Here is a 15789-nt window from a genome sequence, read left to right on the forward strand (position 1 = left end):
TTCCTTTTAGATCAAACCCAGCGCAGCAAACGAGGAGCAGCTTCTTCTGCCTTGGTAAGGAAATGTCGTCCAGCTGTTGTGTTTTACTGTATTTTTCATACTTCAGCTTTGCAAACTGCTTCCAAAATAGGCAGCACATTGTACTCCACAGGAGCACCATCCATATTACTGTAAGAATGACAAATCATTGCAGTGTTCCAGACAGGAGAGTGAGAACAACCTGCACTGAGTTCCCCACACCACCTGTCTGTCAGCAGAAGCACTTTTCAATTCTTTTTGAAGAATGTGACGGCATCTTTTCCAAATCCTTTGGTTTGTGAGAACCAATTTCCGAAGAAACTGCAGGAAACTCGAGTTATCATGAACTCCGAAAGTGAACTTCAACCTGGAGAGGAATGTTCCCATTCCACCACATACACACCTCCTCACACACACACACCCCTTTAGACTTCCCCTCACACTCCCCTTCACACACACACACCCACATACAACTTCATCAAACCCCCACTTACACCCTCACACACACATCCTCTCACACACACCCTCAAACACAGCCTCACACACACTCTACGCTCACACCCATGCACCCCCTCACATAAACAACCCACTCACATGCACACTCACACACACGCACCCTCACTCCAGTCCGACGCCGGCAACTCCAGGAGAGGTAAGATGGGTTTCGAGGGATTGGGCTAAACAAAGACAATTGGGACTAGTTCAGTGATAAAAACTGTGTAGTATGGACAAGTTAAGGGAAAGGGCTTGACTCCATGCTGTAAACTGCTGTGACTCAATGACACACACACACACACTCACACACACCCCATCATGCAGAGACACCCCCCTCACTCATGAGGAACTATTGGGAATAGGTTGGTCAGATTCACCTGTACTCTGTCCTTCTCCTGGCTGCTGCCTGACCTCTGCTTCTCTCGAGGAACTCCATTCCGACCCACAATGCACCCTCAGTATAGGGAAGGCTCTCCCTCCCGTTGTATCAAAGTGAGAATTGGAGATGTGTGAAAGAGAGATGAGATTGCTTTCACGGGATGTGGGTGTCGCTGGTTAGGCCAGCATTAATGAATGGCAGGACACTGGAAGCTCAGAGGGACAGATGGATTTTTTTTAGAATCCTTAACGTTAGTTGTTGTTGAATATTTGACTTCTTTGAAAACTTCAAAAATTGGTTCAAAAATCTCAATTTTTCAAAAGATAGTTCGGATAAGGAAAACCATTCGTCTCACTTTATGCATCAAAAACATCCCCAGATCCTCCATTGTTGCATCTCTTGGTTTCTTGAATGTTTCCAAGATTTTCTCCCTAAATTCTATCGAGCAGTTATTAACTTATTGGCCACTTTAAAATCGAATTCAATGATCTATTGGCTTTATTGCTTGTTGCACACGTCAAAAGGAAGAATCTCTGAACTTCAGCCGTAGTTATTTCAGTCCCTGTCAGAGTAAGCGTTGTCTGTTCCTCCCTCTGCACAGCCCGTTATATTCCAGCTGCTCAAAATGCCCCCTTACAGATTTTATCCCATTTATCTGATCTGAACTGCCTCTTCCAAACCCGTTGCATTTCCTAGTTTTATGATCTCGGCGAATTTGACCAGTTTTGCGTTCCTGAATTCAACTCATTGATGTAAATTGGAGTTGGTTGTGGTCGCAATGCCCACATTGAGTTCCGTGGTGAGCGCTCTTGCCCCGAGTCATGAAGTTCCACGTTCAAGTCCCACCCAGTAGTTAACGCACACGATTCATTCCTGACACTTTGTACCAAAGCAGTTTGTTGGAGGCGCTGCTTTTCAGATGTGGTATTCAGGTGGGATGCAAAAGATCCCACGACCTTATCTTGGAAGAATAAGGAGTGTTGTCGCTAGTGGCCTGACCCTCAATAACCATCACGCAAAAAAAGATTATTTGGTTATCACATTACTGTATGCAAATTGCCGGCCTCATTTCCTACAACAATTTGACTACAAATCAAAAATACTTCATCGCCGTTTTGGTGGTTGTAGGGCTGCTATATAAATGAAAAACTGCCTAACTCTCCATCTCCCAAAACTAGAGCTTTTCCAACGATCAGCCCTTGCTCCAACTTACAAAACCAAAAGTAAGCGCCACATCCATCCAATGTCTTTTCTCCAGAAATCGATCACCACAAACCTCGAAATAAAATGAATTCCATTTCACTTAGGGAAGTGGATGGCAGTAATTTAAACCATGCATCCATAGCCAGTGAGATCTCTTAAATCATGATCACAGCAGCGACTCAAATTGAGGGGTGGGGGTGGGAGGAGGAGGAGAGACACAAACGTGTCGGCGCTTTTACTCGGATAGCAAGTTTCACTGTAAATAAATCAGTTTCTGGAAATACTATAAGTAGACGTTGGCTCGGCTACAAACAAAGATCAAATTAAAGTCTGGCCAGCTATGTTTAAGAAGTGTGATCACCAAAACATCAACTACGCACAAAACAAGAGTTTATTCCCATTATGGTTAACTGGGATTTAAAGTGCTTTCCTGTTACCCACAAGAACACTCCACAGCTCAACTGTTGCCCACAAGAAGGCGCTCCAGGTCTGAGTGCTACATTAATTCGCCTCTTTCCACACTAGTTCATTGAAAAGCAAAAGCACACAAAAGCTGCTGCAAAAACTGAAAATTTATTGGCTCCCCGGAATATTGTTTAAGCGCAGTTACTCATTAGTAATCTTCAGATCTGCTTTACATCTCCCTTTCTAAAAAAATAGCAAACATTAGCATTCAGGAAAAAAAAATCAAAATACATCCTCTACAATATCTCATATCACTGTTAAAGTTTACCTTAAATTTTCCAAAAAACGAAATGCACGTAGTGGATTCGAAAAAACAGCCAAAAAAATTATGGCGTTCTCTTAATTCCATAAACTATGTATTTATATAACTGAGGTAGATTCCTGGGCTATAGATATTCAACCAGCAACATTAGATTGTAAACAAATTCAGACAAAGGGTGTACATTCAGTCACTATAAAACGTGTATTCCCAGACTCAGTATAATCTCAATGTCCACGTATTTATTATTAGTCTAGGAAGCCTGGAAGCGGATATAAGAACATAAGAAGTCGGTGCGGGAGTAGGCCATCTCGCCCTTCGAGCCTGCCCCGCCATTCAATAAGATCATGGTTGATCTGAAGTGGCTCAGTTCCACTTTCCTGCTTTCTCCCCATAACCCTTAATTCCCTTGCCTACCAAAAACCTATCTACCCGTGACTTAAATATATTTAGCGAGGTAGCCTCCACCACTTCAACCGGCACAGAATTCCAGAGATTCACCACCCTTTGAGTGAAGAATTTCCTCCTGAAATCTGTTCTCAACTGCACCTTCCCCCGCCTCCCGCCTTATCTTGAGGCTGTGCCCTCTAGTCCTGTTGTCCTTTCTGGGCGGGAAGAATCTCTCCACCTCTGCCCTATCCAACCCCTTCATTATCTTATACGTCTCTGTAACATCCCCCCCCTCATCCTTCTAAACTCCAATGAGTACAGACCCAGTCTATTTAGTCTCTCTTCATAGCCCAACCCCCTCATCTCCGGTATCAGCCCAGTGAACCTCCCCTGCACTCCCTCCAAGGCCAAACTATCCTTGCACAAGTGCGGTGACCAAAACTGCACACAGTACTCCAGCTGTGGCCTCACCAGTGCCCTGTACAGTTGCAGCAAGACCTCCCTGCTTTTATATTCTATCCCCCTCGCTATAAAGACCAGCATCCCTTTCACTTTCTTGATCACCTGCTGCACTTGCAGACTGGGTTTTTGCGACTCATGCACAAGGACCCCCAGGTCCCTCTGCACCATAGCATGCTGCAGCTTTTCACCCTTTAAATAGTAATCCCTCCTCCTATTATTTCTGCCAAAGTGGATAACCTCACACTTGCTAACATTGTACTCCATCTGCCAGGTCCTCGCCCCCTCGCTCAGCCTATCCAGATCCCTCTGCAGACTTTCCACACCCTCCACACAATTTGCTTTTCCACTCATCTTTGTGTCATCAGCAAATTTCGACACCCGACACTCAGCCCCCTCCTCCAGATCATCTATATAAATGGTAAATAGCTGAGGCCCCAGCACTGATCCCTGGGGCACTCCACTAGTCACCAACCGCCAACCAGAATAGCACCCATTGATACCAATTGATATTTGGGCTCACAATGCCTTTTAAGGGTTGGGGTTTTTCCTCATTAAAGGACCCTCTTGGTAACGCAGTTTCTGGTCTTCAGTTTAGGGATAGTGGGCAGCAGCTTGGAGAGTGGGCAGTGTTTGATGATGTGTCTCCGTTGGCACCGCACAGGGGGCATGTGTAGCGCCTGAGGATGGGGCACAGCACCCGGCCGTCGGGGCTCTTCAGGATGTGGCTGGTGGACAGGGTGAGCGACTCGTTGTTGTTCCGGCAGGAGACACAGATCTGCAGCTCTGCCTTGGCCCTGCCGGCTCACTGCTGAACAGGAGGAGGAGGGGGTGGTGGAGGGTGGTGCTGTTGTTGCTGCTGCTGCTGGTGGTGACAGTGGGCCAGTTGCAGGTGGCTCTTGTTGTCCATCATGATCACATCCAGCCGGTTCCAGTGGCCGGGCTCCCTCTCTCTGTCGGCCCGCTGCTGTTGCTGCAGCTCGCCGCCGCCGAGGAGGGGCTGAAGTCGGCGAAGCCCCCTCCAGCCCGCTGGCCCGCAGCGCGTCCTGGTGCGAGCACAGCCCCAGCTGCAGCGAGCGGGCCCGGCAAGCCAGGGGGGGGGGGGCTGCAGCTTCAGCTGGCCGCCCGGGGACAGTCCGCCCTTGCCCCCCCTCGCCCCCAGCCTTGCCCCCCCTCGCCCCCAGCCTTGCCCCCCCTCGCCCCCAGCCTTGCCCCCCCTCGCCCCCAGCCTTGCCCCCCCTCGCCCCCAGCCTTGCCCCCCTCGCCCCCAGCCTTGCCCCCCTCGTGCTCAAGCCCAAGTAGTCATTCCACGAGTTGCCTTTTCTTTACAGGGATACAAAGGGAGTTTATTCATTCGGAAACACTGTGCAGAGACCGGCAATCCCCCGGCTGTCCCAGTCCCTCAATGTCTTCAGACTGTCTCTGTGGAAGGTAGGATTCCAGCCCGTGGGGTGATTCCCCACTCTCTGTGCTCATTGGTTCCTCAAATCAGGTAAACCACTTCTGCTGTGTTGTCCTTAAAGGGACAGTCACCACATTCCCCCCATTTCACTCTTTTATTCCATCTTCAACAACTCAGTTACTCAAGACCAAATTCTAATGAAACATTATACGCCGGAGTTGGACAATTATAAATCCAGTCTCTGAGGGGTTTTCTGTATTGTGTAGAACGGTGTATCTCTGTAGTCTGAGATACTTCCACACAATGGACATTAACAGGAGCTACAATAACCACTCCCTCTTCTGGCACAGGCACTTCATCACAACTCGCTTCCACAGACACATCAGTTTGTCTATAACAGGCCAATCGGGTACTTGGTGCTTCCAGGTTCAAAAGCGTTTCCTGACGGTTCATTGATGAGATCTTGAGGCTTGTGTGTCCAAACACAATCACTTTTATTGGTCGGCTTTAACTATGTACAGCTCCAAATATAACCTTGCATGGAACTGTTCCATACAGGCTTGCTGCTTTTCCGTTTGCGGGACAGTTTCAGCAATCTTGTTCTGGGAGTCATCCCAGTTTCTTTCTCTGTCTGAATTGCTGATTCTGCATCAATTTCAATGTTTTTACCTCTTCAGTTAATCTCTCATTGTCAAGCTTCCTTCTTCAAGCTCTCATTCTCCTGATTCAATTCTTCACTGAACCTGTTCTTATTTCCAAGATGCCTTCGATGGAACTCAGTTTATTCTCTATCGTCTCATTAAATTCTCCTTCTTCTTCACTTCATTCTGTCAATTTTACAACTTTTTTCCAAATTGTTGTCAGTGATTTCATCCTGTTGTTTAACACTGTGCAGAGGCCGGCAATCCCCCGGCTGTCCCAGTCCCTACACATCGTCAGACTGTCTCTGTGGAAGGTAGGACTCCAGCCCGTGGGGTGATGACCCACTCTCTGTCTCAATCAGTGCCTCAAGGCAGGTGACCCTCTGCTGCTGTGTTCCCTTTAAAGGGACAGTCACCACATGTACTTTACCGCTTGCTGAATTAAAGTGTTTTAGAAATCAGCAGATTCATGGAAATATAAATGTCTCCAGATTATAATTCCTGACCATTTGCCATCAGGATTTATTACATTCCCATTTTTACAATAACTCCTTGATCTAATCTTTACAGTTTACATCTTGTTACAGAAATTGGAAGATTCTCCAGCAGACTTGGACTCAACGTACATGGGAAATATCTCTCCCCACAATGCACTGGGATATGTCTGAGGATCAACATTCACCACATGCTCAAAGTTTTCCGCTTTCTGCGATCTCATTGGTCCCAAGTATTGTATTGACAAGTCTATCCACCAATCACAAGCAATGGGAATGGGCTGGGTGACGAAACAAATATCCAATCATTTTGGATTTCCCACTGGATTCTCATGTCATTGGCTGAGTGTGCTGGTGAATTACTATCTCCACTTTCCAATCTCATTCCTGTCCAATCCCAGCCTCACACCATCACCCTCTCCTCCCCAAACCACAGGGACAAACCTCATTATCTCCCCCTGGAGCAGCACAGACTCTCTGCTCTCATTCCCGATCCCCTCTCTCCATGATCACTGCCAACCTCACAAAGCTGTGGCCACTCTCTGTGTCCCACATTTCTGAGAGAGAGTGAGAACCCTCCATTAATATTCCTCCTCTCACAACCTCCAAACACCTCAAAATCCTTTACACGGAGTGAAGAGCTTTGGACGTGCAGTCATTGCTGTTTAGGATAGAAAGGAAACAATTGGAACACAGCAAGAACACAGGGAGAGCTCTGCTGCTTTTAGAATATTAAATCATAAATATGGAGTAAGGATTCACTGCGCCCCCTCCAGCCTGCTCCACTCGTCAACACAACCAAGGCCAATCTTCCCCCTCACATCCACTGTCCCAGCCATTCCTCAAACCACTTAATTCCCAGAGAGACCCAAAATCTGTCCATCCCAGCCTTCAATTCTCTCATCGATGGAGCACCCACACCCTCTGGGGCAGCGAGTTCCAAAGATTCACAACCCTTTGAGTGAAGGCATTGCTTCAAAGTCCTGCTGTGAGATTCAGCACATCCACCTGACAGAGGGCCTCGGTCTAACACCTCGTCCAAAAGACTGCCCTTCTGACACTGCAGCACTCCCTCGGTACTGCACAGAAAAGGCAGCCTGGGTTATAGAATCAAATCTCGAGACTGAGGTTTGAAGCCACAATCAGCCTCAAATTCAAGCTTGCTTCCACTGAGCCAACACATAGGAATTCGGGAAGCTGTCCGTCCAAGTAGAGTCAAAGAAATTACTGTCACCTTGAAGGGAATGTTGTTAGAATGTAAAAATATTCCAAATAAGCTTCTCATTGTACACATGTTACTAGATCACAATCTCTAACATGTCTCTATTTTCTGTTAGGCATTACAGCAAAGACCTGAGTCTATATACAGTGACCTTAAAGGTATGTTTCTATTCCATTTCATCAAGGTTCAGGAAAAGCAGCTGATTTAGAACCTTAGAATCCCTACAGTGCAGAAAGAGGCCATTCAGCCCATCGAGTCAGCATGACTCTCTGAAAGAACATCTCACCCATGCCCTGTTCCTGTAACCCTGTGCATTTACCATGGCCAATCACACATGTCTATCCTTTACATCTTTGAACAGTAAGGAGCGTTTTACAATGGATTATCCAGCTGACCGACACATCCTTGGACACTAAGGGGCAATTTACCATGGATAATCCATGTAACCTTCGCATCATTGGAATGTTCTGTTTTGTATCAATGGTGAAACTGAGGGAAACTTTCACTGAGAATGAACCCTTAACCACAACACTGCATAGAATTGACAGAGAGCTGTGAGTCCAGTGTGGCAATGGACCATTATTAACCCCGTGGGCTAACACACTGAATGCTGTGTGTGATATACAACAAATACAAGTACATATATACACCTGGACCTGAATACATACAAATAGGCACACACTCACAAATGTACACAGACACACAAACATCCACAAACACACATGTACTTACACACATACATTCAGTAACACGCACACACACATTTCACACCATGGTTCCCAATATGTGGAGTGGGAATACTGAACAATTTCACTTCCTACCCCCTCAGTGTTAAGACCAACTGTAGCCCCAACTCCCATTCCATCTGGGGTCAACTCACTCAGCTCAGGCTGGAGATAGAGTCTTGGAGTTTCTAGTCATTAATAAAGGAATTACAACCTGGAGAACCTCATCAGAGGATGGGAAATGATCCTTTATTCTCACATTTGCTGCAGGATTAATTTTGGAAACTGAAGTATTTTTAATTTTGTTTGAACAGGCAATAAACAAACTCGTGATTCCTGAACGACAGAAGATAATGTTTCAGATGATCCCATTCTGAGAGCAGGGACATGGGGACCATCAGGAACATGTTTAAAACAGTGCCCTCATTTCATTGATCAACTCCTTATCCTCACATTCTCCCCACTTCCCCATTTCTACCCAGCATCTTTCCCTATTTCCCCACACGACTCTGTAGCTCCTCACCAATCTACCTCCCATCGCCCCATTTCCCCATTCTCCATTATGTTCTCGATTCAATCTCCTCTCAATGTTCTCTTCCCCAAGGAGAAGACTCCCAATTTCTCCAATCTATCTTCAGAACTGAAGTTCCTCATCCCTGCAGCCATTCTCATGGTGATTACTGACACCAGAAGTGTGGTCGGATGGTCAATAGGATCGAGGAGGTTTGTGTGGGGCTGGAAGAAATTCCAGATGGTGTTTATTACAGTAAACTTCAGATTTCAATCTCCCTAATTATCACTCTAATTTTTAGCTTGAGTTTATTTCTCTCAGTAGTTTTATACTCGACTATATTAGAAAATCCAGGTGAGCAGTGTACCTCAGATTTCGTACAGTTGTGTAGAATATACACACAGAAATAGGCCATTCTGCCCATCAAAGCCGACACAATCTGAGCCCAAATGTAGCAAAACCGGACAACATTCAGCCTTGGGCTGACAACTGGTAAGTAACATTCACACCACACAGGTGGCAGGCAAAGACCATCTGCAACCAGAGAGCATCTAACCATCTCCCCTTGGCATTCAATGGCATCACCATCACTGAATCTCCAACTATCAACATCATGGAGGTTACCATTCAGCAGGCACTGAACTGGACTGGCCTTATCAATACTGTGATCACCAGAGCAGGTCAGAGAGAGGGAATTTTACAAATAGTAACACAATTTCTGACTCCCCAAAGCCTATTCACCAATTACATAAGAACATAAGAACATAAGAAATAGGAGCAGGAGTAGGCCATCTGGCCCTTCGAGCCTGCCCCGCCATTCAATAAGATCATGGCTGATCTGTCGTGGCTCAGTTCCACTTTCCCGCCCTCTCCCCATAACCCTTAATCCCCTCTCTTATCAAAAACCCATCAACCCGCTTCTTAAAAATATTTAGCGAGGCAGCCTCCACCACTTCAACGGGCAGAGAATTCCAGAGATTCACCACCCTTTGAGTGAAGAAGTTCCTCCTCAACTCCGTTCTGAACCGCCCCCCCTTTATCTTGAGGCTGTGCCCCCTAGTCCTACTGTCTTTTTTGAGCGGGAAGAGTCTTTCCACCTCTATCCTATCCATCCCATTCATCATCTTATACGTCTCAATGAGATCTCCCCTCATTCTTCTAAACTCTAACGAGTACAAGCCTAGTTTATTCAGCCTCTCCTCATAGCTCAACCCCCTCAACTCCGGTATCAGCCTAGTAAACCTCCTCTGCACTCCCTCCAAGGCCAAAATATCCTTGCGCAGGTGCGGCGCCCAAAACTGCACACAGTACTCCAGCTGCGGCCTCACCAATGCCCTATACAGCTGCAGCAAGACCTCCCTACTTTTATATTCAATCCCCCTCGCTATGAAAGCCAGCATCCCATTCGCCTTCCTGACCACCTGCTGCACCTGCAGGCTGGGTTTTTGCGACTCATGCACAAGGACCCCGAGGTCCCTCTGCACCGTCGCCTGCTGCAGTTTTTCGCCCCGTAAGTAATAGTCCTTCCTACCATTCTTCCTACCAAAGTGGACCACCTCACACTTGCCAACATTAAATTCCATTTGCCATTTCCTGGCCCATTCGCCCAGCCTATCTAGATCCTTCTGCAGACTCTCCACACCCTCCGCACAATTTGCCTTTCCCCCAATCTTGGTGTCATCAGCAAATTTCGACACCCTACACTCGGTTCCCTCCTCCAGATCATCTATATAAATGGTAAATAGCTGAGGCCCCAGCACCGACCCCTGGGGCACCCCACTAGTCACCAACCGCCAATCCGAATAGCACCCATTGACCCCCACTCTCTGCCTCCTATTTGACAACCAATCCTCTATCCACGCTAACACCCTACCCCCAACTCCATGTCCTCTGACCTTCTGCAGTAACCTCTTGTGAGGTACCTTATCAAACGCCTTCTGAAAATCCAGAAAGACCACATCCACCGGCTCTCCTCTATCCACCGCCCTAGACACATCCTCATAGAACTCCAGTAAATTTGTCAGACACGACTTCCCTTTAATGAAACCGTGTTGCGTCTGCCCTATCAAGCAATTCCCTTCAAGATGCCTCGCAATTTCCTCCTTAATGACGGATTCTAACATTTTACCTACCACAGACGTTAAACTAACCGGCCTGTAATTCCCCGCCTTTTGCCTGGCACCCTTCTTAAACAACGGCGTAACATTAGCCGTTTTCCAATCCTCCGGCACTTCCCCGGAATCCAGCGACGTCTGGAAAATAACCACCAAGGCATCCACTATCACCTCCGCCATTTCTTTCAGAACCCTCGGATGCATTCCATCCGGTCCTGGGGACTTGTCCACAATCAGCCCCTCCAGTCTGTCGCGCACCACCTCTCTAGTAACAGTAATGTCATTAAGACCCTCCAGTCCTACCACCTTTCCATCGCTAACACCCGGCAAATTATTCACGTCCTCCTCCGTGAAGACAGAAACAAAAAAGTTATTCAAGACCTTAGCCATATCCCCATCCCCTACCACTAGGTCCCCTTTCTCATCCGCTAAGGGACCAACGTTCACCCTAGCCAGCCTCTTCCTTTTTATATATTTATAAAAACTCTTGCTATCCTTTTTTATATTAAGCGCTAGCCCAGCTTCATAGCTTCTTCTACCCTCCTTTAAAAAAACCCAATAGCAATTCACCAAAAATCCTTCAACAGCACCTTCCAAACCCACAACCACTTCCATCTGAAAGGACAAGGGCAGCAGATACAGGGGAACACCACCACCTGCAAGTTCCCCTCCAAGTCACTCACCATCCTGACTTGGAAATATATCGCTGTTCCTTCACAGTCGCTGGGTCACAATCCTGGAATTCCCTCCCTAACGGCATTGAGGGTCAACTCACAGAACATGGACTGCAGCGATTCAAGAAGGCAGCTCACCACCACCTTCTCAAGGGCAACTAGGGATGGACAATAAATGCTGACCACCCAATGATGCCCATCTCCCGGGAATGAATTAAAAAAACCCACCACTCTTCCTTATTTGCTGACTAACTTTCCCTTAACTGTATCAATGCCAATCGCATCAATGAGGAAATGGAGCAGGTTTTAAATAATTTATATTTGTATTTGTGGGGATTTGAAATAAGTTCTCGCTTCAATTAAGCTTCATTCTCTGATTCTGTATTTGTGCTAAAAGGGTTAAATCTTCAATTTTAGTTTCATTTTTAAAAGTTGCTTGCAAGTCTGTATCACGGTTTAGATGTCTGCATTGTAATGATGGTTTTACAATGTTAAAGCTAATACAGGGTTAAATAAAGAGGCAATTGTTCAGTAAGCAGGGGCCACACACAGACAGTCAGAGCAGTTAGTTCAGTTGAAAGAAAGTAACCCAGGAGTAAGCAACTCTCTCAGAAACTGCGAAAAAATGTGGGACAATGCACAGGGACAGAAAGCTAGCCCCAAGCTAAAGAACAGAAAGTCCTCAAGACCAGGGAATGGGACAGAACGCAGTTCCAGGAAAACAGTGAAGACCAAGGAATGAAGAACAGAAATCTGGGAAAAGTTTGTGTTCAGTGAAGTCAGGAGTAGAGAGAGAGGCTCCAAGTTAAGGACAGAGCTGCAGGGTACAGACCTGGGGCATGTCAGCTTGTGGAAGATTGGTAACAAGTTAGTGCAGCCTGTGAAGCAGTTGTGTTCTGTTGGCACAACTGGGCATCTGAGAGAGTGTGTGGGAGGTGAAGCTAGAATGCATGTGGCAATCCGGGGCAGAGGAATAGCAGAAGGAGAGGTTGAAAACCTGGAGGTAGATCCTTGGTGATGACATCGAGTAAAAGCATCATTTGGGTGAAGACTCCAAGGTATGTTCTTCGAGAGCAGTGATTGGAAATCCTCATGTGAAAGTCAGAGAACCAGTGAGGCCAATTGGCTCACCGAGTGATTACCATTGGTGGATTGATGGGAGAAGTGGGGCGTGGGGGGGGGGGTGGTGCGGAGTTTAGGTGTGGAGGTAGAATGGAAGAGAAATCAATAGAAATTGTTTTGGTGGCAGCTGTCACTTAGTTTCAGAGTGTGGGATTTCCGACCACAACTTTTCTCTTGTTTGATATGGACTGTGTGCTTACTGAGTATATTCGAGTTTAAGATAGCATTTAGTAACTTGTGTTATCCCTAACAATCTGTACACATCTGTAAAAGTCTAGCTGGGTGAAGGAATAGCGTGTTGTAGCCAATCTTTTCTTGAATAAATGTTTGATCTTTTGTTAAGAGTTGATTGGCAGTCCTGTGACTCTGTTCAGCAGCTCCATCCATGGATCCAAATAAAAAATCCATCAAACCAGCTTCCACCCTGGCCTCTGACTTGTTCAGGAGTGACATCCGCTGCATCGGAACACTTGAGCCACTTGCTGTGAGTTCCACATTCTGACCACTCTCTGGGGAAAGATCTTTCTTCTCCATTTCCCATTGGATTGATTAGTGACTATCTGATATCGATGCTCTCTCTTTTCATTCTTCTCCACAAATGGAGACTCTCTCTGTCACGCTGTCAAAACCTTCCATCATTTTAAACATCTCCATTAGATCACTCATGTCCTTTCGGGAAGGAAATCTGCCGTCCTTACCCGGTCTGGCCTACATGTGACTCCAGAGCCACAGCAATGTGGTTGAGTCTGAACAATGCCTGCTGAGATGGAGGGTAGTTAGTGATGGGTAATAAATGCTGGCCCAGCCAGTGACACCCACATCCCGTGAATGAATTTGCAAATAATCATTTGTCTTCTCTTTACAAGAGAAAAGAACCCAGTCCAATTATCTTTTCCTGACGGGAATAAAATCCAGTCCTGGTCTGATCTTTGTGAATCCTCTTTGTACATTCTTCAAAGCCTCTCCATCTTCTTTCTAAAATAGTGACCAGAAATGTACACTGTGGTCCAAATGGTGAGGAAGTGAGGATTGATAACAGCTCAGTGAAACGTCACTACTTTTCAAACCTACCCCTCGAGAAATAAAACTCAGTGGGATAGAGATCAGCTGCAGATATGGGCGGAGAAATGGCAGATGGAGTTTAATCTGGGCAAGTGTGAGATGCTGCACTTTGGGTAATCAAATGTTAAAGGTAAGTGTACAGTTAATGGCAGGACCCTGAACAGCACTGATGTACAGAGGGGTCTTGGGGTTCAAGTCCATAGTTCCCTGAAAGTGGCCACATGTGTCGATAGGCTGGTAAAGAAGGTGAATGATGTGGATGTGCCGGCGTTGGACTGGGGTAAACACAGTAAAAAGTCTGACAACACCAGGTTTTAGTCCAACCGATTTATTTGACAGTAAACTCACAAGCTTTCGAGGGGACTCCCTCTTCGTCATGTGAATGGTGAGTTCTGGCCTCGGACAGAGCATATAAAGCACAGACAGTTTAGAGATTAGAAGGTGGATGTCATGCTTGCCTTTATTGGTCGGGGCATTGAGTACAAGGGTCAGGGTGTCATGTTGCAATTTACTTAAACTTTGGTTTGGACACAATTAGAGTGCTGCATTCATTACTGGTCGCCACATTACCGGAATGATGTCATCTGTGGATCCCTGGGAAGTTAAGTTGTGAAGATAAGGGTGCTACACAAATGCAGGGTGTTGTTGTTGATCGGAGTTTGCACCAATTCGTCAATCAGCTTTTGCATTTTGACCTTCCATGGGTTTGAAATGTGGTGTGAGTGAAGATAGAGGCTGGTAAATGGACAAACAAAAATAAGGTGTTGGAGCTGTGGTTTGTGTGTTCTCTCATTCTTTTCAACTCACTAATAAAACCAATCTTCAACTAAATATCCAGTTCACTGATCATCAGCCTGGATTTATTCTTAATAATATTGAGTTCAGGGTGAAGCAGATTACAGGTGTATTTGCTGTATAGAAACGTGTGTATCTTATGGACATTCAGCCCCATTAGACTGTTGCAGCATTCCCATTGGATCCTGATTGGCCGGGATCTGAACTCAATTCAACTTACAGAATGGTTTGGGTTGCGGTCTAATTCCTAAAATCTGTCAGTAATTTCTAAAGGAGCTTTCAGACACTTAGTGGGCCAGCCTTTGCCTCTCCATTTGGAGCCACTGTTCTGCTCAATCACACCTTCAGCCCCACCTTTGAGGCCATTGTCATCAGTAAAATCCTCTCTCTCCCCATGGTTATTCCCCTTGGGATGAACCCACCTCACTCCCTTCAATCCAAGGCTCACAGACAGCAACGGCTACAACTGGTTTCACCAATCATTGGCATCATTGGATGGGCCACTCAGGCACCATCAGGCCCTGCTATCCCCTCCCAAAACCATTCACTACTCCAGCATCATCCTGGAATGCAAAGGAAGCTCTTTCCAACTTTTCTCCATTCACAAACATCCCCTTACATCCCTCTCCTGTCAACCCACTGGCTCACGTCAAAACTCTCTCGGGGTTCAGTTGGGGTCTGTAATTTCCGTGTGTCTCCCCCTGTTTCTCTCCCCTCCCCCCAGGGTGGGTCCTACATTGCAGAGTATTGTGAATGATCCCAGCATCACCAGCAGTGGCAATGCTCCTATAGTTGAGCTTTAAGTGGTACTAAATACTCTGGATGTCAGGCTCCAGCTGATGTGAGGAGCCAATGAACAGCGCAGTTAGAGCAGGCTGACCACAGAAACCACGGCAATGAGCAGCCAGCAAACGTGAATGTTCTGCTTCCATCGCGGTGAATGGGTGTGGGTTAAACACACGCTGCTGTTCGAGCCGGGGGGCGAGGGTAGGGGTGGGGGTTGGTTGGGCGGGGAAGCGTGGAGAGTTCCAATCAGGCCCCATGTTGTCAGTTTTCGCTCCTCTGTAACACTCTGCCCAGGATCGAGTTTCTGGTTATTTGTTCCTCATTTCTGGTTTTTTGCTTTGATGTAAATTTAGTTTATTTTCTCTCCTGTGAAGAATCCTGCGAGGATTTACACTGTTTAAGGGGCTATGTAAATGCTGGTTGTTGTTACCAAGGGACAGAGGATTTGGTTCCGGTGATTTTGAATAATTGTTCCAACTCTCTACATTTCTGTAGCTATTGTCTCCCTCACAGTGTGAACTCTTCATCTTAAACCAGTTTATTGTGCAGAGCTTCACTCAACAAATGATAAAC

General features: G+C 46.4%; 1 protein-coding gene and 1 pseudogene across 1 annotated transcript in view; one reads left to right on the forward strand and one right to left on the reverse strand.

Moving 5' to 3' along the window:
* Positions 1-58, forward strand: part of LOC145350494 (basement membrane-specific heparan sulfate proteoglycan core protein-like) — a 56917-nt gene extending 56859 nt beyond the window's left edge. Inside the window, exon 9 of the mRNA XM_080199694.1 lies at positions 11-58. Within this exon, the coding sequence (XP_080055820.1) occupies positions 11-58 (48 nt within the window). The remainder of the gene's footprint in view (positions 1-10) is intronic.
* Positions 59-4222: 4164 nt separating this feature from the next.
* On the reverse strand, positions 4223-13107 carry LOC145350495 (uncharacterized; annotated as a pseudogene).
* Positions 13108-15789: the final 2682 nt, after the last annotated feature.

Source organism: Carcharhinus amblyrhynchos, chromosome 12, assembly GCF_965287045.1.
Source record: "Carcharhinus amblyrhynchos chromosome 12, sCarAmb.v2.hapA, whole genome shotgun sequence".
Taxonomy (NCBI): domain Eukaryota; kingdom Metazoa; phylum Chordata; class Chondrichthyes; order Carcharhiniformes; family Carcharhinidae; genus Carcharhinus; species Carcharhinus amblyrhynchos.